Source organism: Cynoglossus semilaevis, chromosome 18 (assembly GCF_000523025.1).
Source record: "Cynoglossus semilaevis isolate Cse_v1.0 chromosome 18, Cse_v1.0, whole genome shotgun sequence".
Lineage (NCBI taxonomy): Eukaryota > Metazoa > Chordata > Actinopteri > Pleuronectiformes > Cynoglossidae > Cynoglossus > Cynoglossus semilaevis.
The window spans coordinates 1,855,861-1,866,276 of NC_024324.1; the positions used below are offsets into that span (position 1 = coordinate 1,855,861).

At 45.3% G+C, this 10,416-nt stretch overlaps 3 protein-coding genes across 4 annotated transcripts in view; 1 reads left to right on the forward strand and 2 right to left on the reverse strand.

The window, feature by feature from the left end:
* The window catches only part of LOC103393913 (sialin), a 7,291-nt gene extending 1,966 nt beyond the window's left edge, over positions 1–5,325 (reverse strand). The window contains exons 1-10 of the mRNA XM_008331032.3: positions 5,087–5,325; positions 3,459–3,609; positions 2,598–2,818; positions 2,267–2,500; positions 2,006–2,180; positions 1,816–1,934; positions 1,322–1,483; positions 1,098–1,230; positions 219–370; positions 1–14 (exon numbers count right to left, since the gene is read on the reverse strand). The exon at positions 1–14 is cut by the window's left edge and continues 106 nt beyond it. Of these exons, the coding sequence (XP_008329254.1) occupies positions 1–14; positions 219–370; positions 1,098–1,230; positions 1,322–1,483; positions 1,816–1,934; positions 2,006–2,180; positions 2,267–2,500; positions 2,598–2,818; positions 3,459–3,540 (1,292 nt within the window). The 5' untranslated portion in view covers positions 3,541–3,609; positions 5,087–5,325. The remainder of the gene's footprint in view (positions 15–218; positions 371–1,097; positions 1,231–1,321; positions 1,484–1,815; positions 1,935–2,005; positions 2,181–2,266; positions 2,501–2,597; positions 2,819–3,458; positions 3,610–5,086) is intronic.
* Positions 5,326–6,074: 749 nt separating this feature from the next.
* mycbp (MYC binding protein) lies at positions 6,075–7,941 on the forward strand. 2 transcript variants are annotated; one of them, XM_008331034.3, is made up of 6 exons: positions 6,075–6,516; positions 6,742–6,814; positions 7,104–7,175; positions 7,316–7,364; positions 7,492–7,621; positions 7,717–7,941. In XM_008331034.3, the coding sequence occupies exons 1-6, from the start codon at positions 6,502–6,504 to the stop codon at positions 7,759–7,761; spliced, it is 384 nt and encodes a 127-aa protein (XP_008329256.1). In that variant the 5' UTR covers positions 6,075–6,501; the 3' UTR covers positions 7,762–7,941. The 2 variants fall into 2 exon arrangements, with proteins under 2 accessions (XP_008329256.1, XP_008329258.1); XM_008331036.3 differs by lacking the exon at positions 7,104–7,175 and having other exon boundaries at positions 6,084–6,516.
* A 407-nt stretch (positions 7,942–8,348) lies between these two features.
* On the reverse strand, positions 8,349–10,394 carry gja9b (gap junction protein alpha 9b). Its single transcript, XM_008331033.3, has one exon. The coding sequence runs from the start codon at positions 10,244–10,246 to the stop codon at positions 8,744–8,746; it is 1,503 nt and encodes a 500-aa protein (XP_008329255.1). The 5' UTR covers positions 10,247–10,394; the 3' UTR covers positions 8,349–8,743.
* Positions 10,395–10,416: the final 22 nt, after the last annotated feature.

The following is a 10,416-nucleotide window of genomic DNA, read 5'->3' on the forward strand; positions in this document are numbered from 1 at the left end:
TTCAGGAACCAGGACTGGACCAGAACCCAGTCTGTTCTCTGGGTCATTGTCTGTTAAAGTGGGGTTGTCAAACTCCTGCCCCCCCACCCCCGCACCCCCCCTAAATGATGGCAGTGAGCCTCACTTCAATCGACTGAGACAAACAGTAAATCCACACTAAATGAAAACATCCTTCCTAAAGATGTGGACCACACAGTGGGCCACACAGTGGGCCACACTGACCGAGGGGCGATGTCGATCTGGTTGATGAAGACTCCTGCAGAACTGATTCCACCAGTGGTGGTGGAGAGCGTGAGGAAGGTGACGGTGAGGGCGTGGCTGCAGCCGACGTAGCAAACGGCTATCAGGAAGACGGCGGGAAACAGGAGACCTGTGGAGGAGAGACAGGGGGCGCTATATTGTGATTATATGACTAATGATTCATGGTAAAGTGCCGTTAGAGTTCTGGGCTGAGAAACAGTGTAGAGATGTTTGTCCACCAGGAGGCAGCATAGCTACATTTACGTTTTTGTACATTTGTGTCGTGATCATGGCATTGAAACAGGTGTGAATAAGTGTTAAGTGGTGTGAACACATTTTAATTGTGGTGTGAACGTCGGTGTTAATGTGCATAAAATAGTGTGAACGTGTGTAAAATGGATATGAATGTGCGTAAATATGTGTGAACAAAATAGTGTGAATACGTGTAACCTGGTGTGAACAGTTGTAGACTGGTGTGAAATAGTGTGAAAAGATGGATACAAATGTAAACCATTGTAAAAAAAGAATGGACAGAACAAGTGTGAACGGGTCGGAACAGGTGTGAACAGGTGTGAACGGGTGTGAACGGGTGGGAACGGGTGTGAACAGGTGTGAACAAGTGTGAACGGGTGTGAACGGGTGTGAACGGGTGGGAACGGGTGTGAACGGGTGTGAACGGGTGTGAACAAGTGTGAACGGGTGTGAACAGGTGTGAACAAGTGTGAACGGGTGTGAACGGGTGTGAACAAGTGTGAACGGGTGGGAACGGGTGTGAACAGGTGTGAACGGGTGTGAACGGGTGTGAACAAGTGTGAACGGGTGGGAACGGGTGTGAACGGGTGTGAACGGGTCTCTACCTAAGGCTGTGAAGAGTTTTCGAACAAAGGTGACACTGAAAACCCTCTTCTCGATGAGCGCGTCTGCGACGATGCCCGACAGGACGGAGATCACAAACGCACCGAGGTACGGCAGAGCGGACAGGAAACCGTTCTGAGGACAGAAGCACAGACGTGTCTTTGAACGAGACCAAAAAGATTTGGCCGTGAAATCGCTGTGAACAGAAACGACGCGCGAGCCTCACCGATTTGAGGTCAAAGTGCAGGATGTTGTCCATGTAGGTGGGCAGAGAGGTGAGCAGCGTGTAGTAGGCCCAGTTGGAGCACATCTGGGTGACGATCATGGCCCACAGGGGGACGGACATCATCATTTGCAGCACTGGGACCGACCAGCCGTGACCTGTTCCCTGGTCAGAGAAGAAACAAGACGCATCAACACACGAAGAAGAAATCTGGCTGGAGATGAACTTCCTGTTCAGACCTGTGAACGGTCAAAAATCCAGAAGTTCGTTTCAGGTTTTTTTGTTTAAAGTTTTGTCACAAAAGAAGTGAAAAGAGGAAGAAGAAATGGAAAAACTGCAAACAGGAAGTGGAAACGTTGAAAAAAAAAACTGCTCTGTGAAGCAAAAGTTTAACCAGTCATATGACTTGATGACGACAAACTTTAACAACCAGTGAAACTGCAAATACAGAACCTGCCACTAGGTGGAAAATCCCCAGTTAACGTTCCACGTCTCACCTGAGCTCCGATGGAGTTGATGATGTAATCTTTTTCTTTTTTGCTGATTCGTCGATGCGTGCGAGGGTCATCTGACACCAACATGAACCAGAAGACGGACCAGAGGCAGCCGGCCCCGCCTGAAAGACGAGCAGAGGGTTAGAGGTCGACACGGACGGGGAGACTCGCTTTCCTGGCGGGGGTCCCTCACCGCAGAGGTAGAAGACCGCCGGCCAGCCCATGGTCTGGCAGATCAGTCCAGTGAGCGGCAGAGCCAGGCAGGCTCCAAAGTTGGCTCCAGATCCCGACAGCGTCATCAGGCTGGAGCGCTCCAGCGGCGGCGCCCACCTGGCCCACATGGCCATCATGGCTGGAAAGGTCACGCCCTGGAACAGAGGTCAAACATTACCGAACACACACACACACAAGTGTAAAATCACATTCAAGGACAAAACCTTTTTTTTTTTTCTACCTCGCCAAACCCCTCCACGGCTCGCAGAGCAAAGAGCCAGGTGGAGCCCAGCTGGGCAGCGAGAGGGGTGAGGAGGGTGAGGGCGGCTGTGCCCAAAACTCCCAGACCCAGAAACAGAGAGCCACCGTAATGACCCGCCAGGTAACCGCCGGGGATCTGGGTGCACAAGTACCCGAAGAAGAAGGCCCCCAGGAGCCAGCCCTGGGTCTCGGTGTCCCAGGTGTACTGAGGAACCTGAGGAACAGGAACAAGAACAGGAACCGACAGAGAGACGATGAGGTGACGACGTCAACGTCAACTCCTACAGACATGAACACTCTGTTATATTTACCCCCTGGGGTTGAAGGAAAGTGTCCGTGGTGTTGTCTGTGTCTGAGGGCAGAGGACAGGCGTGGACCACCGACCTGTTCTTGGCAGATGAGGGGTCGCTGGTGTTCACCATGGCAACCATGGCCACGCTGAGGTTGACCCTGAGACCGTAGACCACGGCGAAGCCCAGAAACATGAGGAAGGCCAGGTTGAGGCGAGTCGAGCAGCACTTAGGAGGAACCGCTTTGGGCGGACGGACACGGTTAAGTCAGTCAATCACTGCAGGTATTTGCACAGAAAACTTCATATATTGCACTGCACTGTTAGCCAAAAAGAACGGGCCAAAAATGGACTGAACAGCAGAAAAGATTAACAAAAAAAACTAAACAGAAAATCTTTAATAAAAATCCTAAATATCCTCAGTATTTTCACCTTCCACACAGAGCAGAGCGATGGCTCAAGGTCGTCAACCAACCACAGAGTGACATATTACTTAGATTAGTTAATTCAAAGTTATACAAAAGACAATCAAAACATTGCATGTTGAGTTGACGAGCCTGGGCAGGAAATGACATTTAATGTGTTCCTTTTCATCAGAGTAGAAAGATTTCTTTTTTGCTCCCAGTCTGGAAAATTATTCTGGTCTTTTTGTAAAATAACCACCGGCTAACCGTTAGATATTTAGGAGCTACCTCTGGCTTTGTTGTTAGCTAACTTTAAGGTACGTGTAAAGATTAAGGTTAGTTTAAAGTGAATGAAGAGCAACGGCTCAGGAGTGAGTCAACGTCACTCAAACAGGAAATAGAAATCAAGACATAAACAAACACAAATGACCAGATTATTGGACAAATATTGACAAATCAGCCGACAATCTGAGGGTTACCTTCATTTCTGTCCAGCAGGGGTTCGCTGTCCTCACTGTCTGAATGAGTGGAGATAATGGAGTAGCCACTAGGTGCCGCCATGACTGGGGGCAGATCTGGGCAAGTATTGAAATCTGGGAGCTGAGGTCAGTGAGTCATGACGGTGAAGGACTGAGAAGAGACCAAGAAAATAATTTAAAAGTAAAAGCAGGGCTTCCAAAATCTGGCTGGGCCGAGCCATTTGTGTGAATGATTTCTGGTCCATTTCTTAAAAAATACAAAAAATGATTTGGTAAACTTTGAACTAAGCTTTGAACTAAATCCATGATTTGCTATCAGCTTAATTTAAGCTAACATTTATTTAAGCGTTTACCTTTTTCTGTCCAACTTCTGATTTTTTTTTCTGATTATTTCTCATTTTACTATATATATATATGTATATGTGTGTGTGTTTGTTTATTTCAGTGACTTTATACAGTTTCAGTAGCTATTTTTCTTCCCTTAAGAGTTTTCTTTTCATTTAAGCACAAATGTAAACACACTCCCTTTTGTGTTTAGTTTTCAAACATGTACAAACAGGTTTGACGTTGAGAGTTGAGAAATAATTTCTCCTCCTCCAGAGCCTGTCATTAAGACCAGAGAACCTGCGCTTCAGTCGCTGTTGTCGTAAGCTAAGCTAAGCTAAGATAAACTAAGCTAAGCTAAGAACGTTGACTTAGCGGGACACAAAGAGAATCTATAAATGAAGTAGAATTGAGTGACAGGTCATTTTTGAACTGGAGATAATTAATAACAATTTTAATAATAATACAGGTAGTTGGTGTTATTGACATTTCTGTGACGTTTCGGGAGAATAACATGTAAAGCCAAGAAACTTGACTGGAGCTTTTCTAAAAAAGATTCTCATTGATTGTGGGCGAGTGCACAGACCTCGAGACAGGACACCGTGTCAATAATCCTCAAAGTTCTGTATTTATCAGTCTCTTCTCATTCATCAAATCCCCAGTATCTGATGGGAATCATTGGAATGTGATATTTAAAGGTCCAAGTCCTTAGTTGGTTCCAAAAACAGAACCACTGCGTCACCGCACACCAACAACAATAACCATCTGATAGCTGTCAAACTGATCTATCACTCCAACGATGAAGTGATTTACTGTAAATCACACGTCAGGTTACAGTGGTTTACAGTAGTATTTGTACAAACCACGGTCGCTCCTTGATCGAACATTTTTCTTCAGTAACTTATTTGAGTTAGTTAGGACCTCAAGCGAAATTTAGACTCATTAATATTGAACGTTGAGGTTTGTTAAAGGGTAAATATTCTGACAATCTTGGGAAATTACTTTTTTTCTGAGGACAAAAGAAGAGCGAAATTTAAGATTAAATTCTGCACAAACAGCGTGAAGACATTAGGTGTATATGAATATATACAGACTTACGTTACTTGTATTATATTTATATACAATCCTATATACAATCGCGAAAAGCTCAACATTATAAAACATTTCAGCTCAGAATCATCATGACATTTAAGACTATAACGTATCGTTACAATAGTTTAATTAAATCTGGAAAAATACAATTTTACTCCTATGTATGTTGTTAAAACATAAAAAGGAATTTATGACAACATATGACATATTACCTCGTCGTAGACTTTGGCTTGGAGACCAACTCGTTTGTGCTGTAAATTAAAAACGACGAGAACACCGCGTCTCATTCCGTTCCTTTTGTCATTACACTGATGGTAAAACAACAAGCCGCTGCTGTTTTCCAACAGGGAAATACACACCCGTCACATGAACCACGGGAGTTTGCTGACAACCGCAAACTTATAAACAGATAGGATAACACTCTAATGCTGTCAAACTGACTAATACATATTATACTAATCAGCGCTACGGACGTGACGTAATAGAAAGCGACTATCGCCTGACCCGCCCTTCCATGTGGTTCCGCCTTCAGCGAGGTTGCCAGGTTGGACATTTTTAAGTCTTTTGAAAAAACACCGCGTTGCAAATTATATTTATAAACAGGAATTAAAACAAATAAAAACGTAAATATGTTTGTATCAACCACAGTAGGAAAAGGGAAATATATGAACATATAAGGTTAACCTCTTAGGACAAACAATTTGATCCTATTAAATTCGTTTTAGTGTATAGATTTTTTAGGTGTGTTTCTAGTTCCTCGTCGTTAATTATAGGACACAAAGTACGTATAGGATAAAGATGGTTGTTTGTTACCCTATACAAAATCAGTTGTTTTTTTATTTTTATTTTCTGGAAATTATTTTGTGTTTTATTTTCGTGGCGCCTTAAAGTAGTTGGCATCTGTTATGCTACATTATTGCCCTCATCTAGAATTTTCCATTTTCATTTCATTTTAGTAAGATCAGTTTTACACCATTGACATTGACAATTCTGTAAAGGGCAGCTTGTAATAAAATATATTTAGAATGCCTTTAGAAGCAAATATTGAGGATGATTCATGGTGTCTTGCGTCAACAAACACTGACTATAACTATACTATAATAAGAAACAGCACTGCCTGCTAAAACCCTTGTTTTGTGGATAAAAGGCAATGGGATTAAAGGCCAACATATGTATGTGGTCAACGGCAACCCAATAAGTATCACCCGTCAAAAGCCACGCGATCACAGTAACAACGACGAAGACAAGTATCCAAACAACCACAGTGTCTGCTTCACTTGAATAAATTCCCCTTCATTTCCACAACCTGGCAACACGAGTTCTTCGCTTAACACGTGAACTCAACACACTTCATGACATTTGTAAATAGCACAAATTCGTCTCTTATTTCACGTTGTCAAGACATTTTCCTCCATACACGGATAGAGAGAGAAAAATTAATACATTTATTATAAAATTTACAGTTTAAAGTCGTAAAACTGTTGTTATGGCAACGGCGGGATCGCTCTTGATGTCGTGAACCAAACAAAACAGAAACACAACCTAAAAGAAACAGCTGCTGATGATTGAAACCGAATTCAACAGAGTGTGTTACACAAACGGTAATTAAACGGCTGTCACCACTGTCATGGCGCATTACAGAGTAAGTATTCACCTGCAGCGTATACCTTTAAATTCACTATTTTTATATATATATATGAAAAAAGTTTGTTGCTAAAGCAGTATGTGCTAAACGCGGAAACCGCTAGGAAACAGAGGTTGAAGTAACCTTCAGGTTAATGTTTATTTAACACAACCTGGACATTTAAACGTGTGTTAACGTTTGTCGATGTTTGTGGTAAAGAGTGAAATATCTGCTGTGTTCCAGGCCTCGGAGTCGAAGCGAGAACAGTTCAGGAGATACCTGGAGAAGTCTGGAGTTCTGGACACGCTAACAAGCAGTGAGTTAATGTTTTAAAATAATAATAATAATAATAAAAGTCTTGAGTGGCCAAAGATCTGTGATGTCTAAAGAAACGTGAAACTAGAACGGGAGAATAGGAGAGAAAGAATTTCCCCTAGGGGTCATTCCAGAAAAAAAACCCCGATATTATAAAAAAAAAAGTTGTTTTTTTTTCCTTGTTTAATCTTATAAATACCATATTACACCAGAATGCCGTTGTGTAATGTTAATGAATAAACAAACCTATAAATAATAAATAGTAAAAGTAAATCATTATTGACATCTAGTTGTGGGCCACACCCAGCCCTCGGACCAGGACTTTGGTCCCCCTGGTCTGGACCTACAGCAGCTTATAGAAGGTGCAGCACACCGTCTTATTTCACATCTTATATCTTGTGAACAAATACAGTTTATTTCTGTCGCTTCCGTCCATAATCCATGTTCTGATGCAACGTTTTGTTTTCCCACATTTTTCATCTCCATTTTTCTCTGACTGCAGTTTTGGTGGCACTTTACGAGGAGCCAGACAAACCCAACAATGCACTGGAGTATCCTTTCTCCGCCGAACGCAACAGTCTCCATTTCTATTTTGGAATTTAGGCAAAACTCGGTCTAAAATGTGAGATGTAGCATCTGGTGCGTACTGTACACATGGTCCTTGACTCTGGTCCGCAGCTTCATCAAGCTTCACCTGGGTGCAGCAGGTCCAGATCCAGCAGACGTGGAGGCCCTCCGCACGGAGATCTCTGAACTTCAGCAGAAGTGTGAGGCTCTCACAGAGGAGAACAACGAGCTGAAGAACAAGGTGAGATACACACACACACACACACACACACACACACTCGGGGTTCCACAGTATCTACAAACGTTCTGCCGCTCTGACCTCCCTGTCCTCCACAGCTGATGCAGTGTGAACCAGCGCCGGAGGAGAAACCAGCTGAATAGACCAGTGGAAAGCTTTTTATTTGAAGTCACATATGTTTAAATATAAATGTATTCATCACTATTAGACTTTTTTTGTTGTAGCGTATGTTTGTGGCCGTTATGCCGGTGGTTCCGTTACATGGTGAAGGGAGTCACTTTTTTTGTTATGCAACAATAAATTTTTAATTTTTTTTTTCAGCATTTGAATTTGTGTCATTCCTGAAACAGCACATCAACAACAGAACCATCTTAAACATTTTACTGATATCAACTTCAATTTTTGAAAAAAAAAAAAGATAAAAATTAAAAACCAATCATTCGCCTGTTGCTGTTTGATCTTTATATTGTTGATATCATTGACTTTTAACAACATTTCTGGAACATCATGTTTGAGCCGTAGCTGGACTGATTTTAAAAACATCTGGTTGCGTAACGACACGGAGCAGCAGGATGGATCGCTGCACTTTTCCGTTCCCACAGCTGAGCCTGAGCCAGACAGAATCATTAGACGCCCGTCGGTTGGTGTTTGTGTGTTTCCAACATGGAGATGAGAGGGTGGGGGGACCCTCTCATCTTTTACACCTGGTATTAACACCTGGTATGACCGGTGAAAATGAGTCATCCTTTTTACACCTGGTATTAACACCTGGTATGAAGGACCAAGAGTGAAGTTCAGGTTCAAAGAAACAACGAGTAGAAGAAGAAGAGGTGTAGGAACATTAGCTGAAACACTTCAGAGAACCTCAACCAGAGACGAACACTTTCAACCAGCAGAGAACAAACCTCCATCAACAGATTTCAGAACCGATCAGACCAGCAGACTACACTTTCTTCCCTCTTTCTGTCTAGCAACACATACAGTATATTGAACTTAAAGTGCGACAGAAAAACTGTGAAGTTCATACTGTATTGGAGACCACGCAGATGTGTGACAAATGTCGGAGATTACTGGAGGAGGAGCGTCGCAGCAGGACCAATCAGATCGCCCCAGGTCTGAATGAATTCATATCTGCAGATCAGTGAGGGCTCGTCTGTTGCTGCCTACGCTCACTGCCGATCCCTTGCGGTTCGGAGAGGAGGTGACGGGGCTGTTGCTGTCCCGGCTGTGTCGAGACGCTGAACTCATTTCCTCCGCAGACTCCGGGCTCTGAGATCTGGTCGGCCTCCTGCTGTCCGACCTGGAGAACAGACTGGTTCTGGGGGCCACGCAGCTGCCCAGCCCCGGGCAGGAGTCACTGCTGTCGGTGCCGTTTCCCTCCACCACGGTGGAGCAGTTCCACAAAGCACTCACCCTCCGAGACTTCCTGCCGATCCCTGAGAGAGCGGAGCAGGAGAAGATGTCGGCCACGGGCAGCGTGGGAAACTCCAGGTCTTTGTGATTTGGGAAGGTCCGCTCCTCCGGCTCCTCCGGCTCCTCCGGCTCCTCCTGCTCCTCCTGCTTGTTGGTGGGAGGAGAACGGGTTTCACTGCTGGTGTTGTTGGAGGAGCTGTTTTTCTCTGTGGGACGTGATGTCCCCTCCTTACTGTCCTTACAGCCCTGTGGTTTTGGACCTGCACCCCCCTGTGTGGGCGTCAGACCAGCAGAGGTATGGAGTGGAGGGTAGTTGGGTCCGTTTCCCTGCTTCTCCACCAGAAAGGTGTAGCCACTCGGAGCGGTGGCGATGGTGGTCTTGTGTCCCACTGAGGTTCCTTTGTGAACCTGATGCACGACCGAGTTCTTCTTCGACTTGTCCACATAAAACTCGTCCAGGTCATCCTTCAGATGGGGGTAGTAGTCCAGGATGCCCTTCTTCAGCTTCTTGAAGGTCAGGTGCATGATCTCCAGGAGGCTGAGGAAGAGCGAGATGCAGGCGATGGCCAGCATGAACATCATGAAGACGGACTTCTCCGTGGGCCGGGACACGAAGCAGTCCACCACGTTTGGACACGGCTCCTGCTCACATTTGTACAGCGGGCTCAGGTGGGGTCCGTAGAGGACGTACTGGCCCATCATGAAGCTGACCTCCAGCATGGAACGGGTCACGATGTGGGCCACGTAGGTGCAGAGCAGAGACCCTCTCAACGGGGCCTTATTGAGCCTCCCCTGCTCCACCTGCCTCATCTCCTTCTCGATCCTCCTCCTCACCTCCACCAGCTCCAAATCCACCGCCTCCAGCTCCCGACGCAGCGCCACCTTCTTGCAGTGGCGCTCCTTCTCCAGCGCTCTCAGCTGGTAGATGGCGTGGCCCATGTAGACCAGAGAGGGCGAGGACACGAAGATCACCTGCAGCACCCAGTACCTGATGAGGGAGATGGGGAAGGCGTGGTCGTAGCAGACGTTCCTGCAGCCGGGCTGATCTGTGTTGCAGATGAAGTCGGACTGCTCGTCGTTCCAAACGTCCTCCGCCGCCACGCCCAACACCAGCATTCGGAAGATGAAGAGGATGGTGAGCCAGATCTTTCCCACCATGGTGGAATGGATGTGCACCTCCTCCAAAATTCCTCCAAGGAAGTTCCAGTCTCCCATGGTTTACAGACGCAGCACTGGAAGAGGAGGAGGTCAAAGGTCATCATGAAGATGTTTCACGACAGCAGCAGTACACAGGTCAATTTGGTTGAATTCCACAAACACGTATGAAGGTGAAGAGACGTTTACTCACCTTCCATCTTGGACCAGTTTCATCAACAGACGCTCTT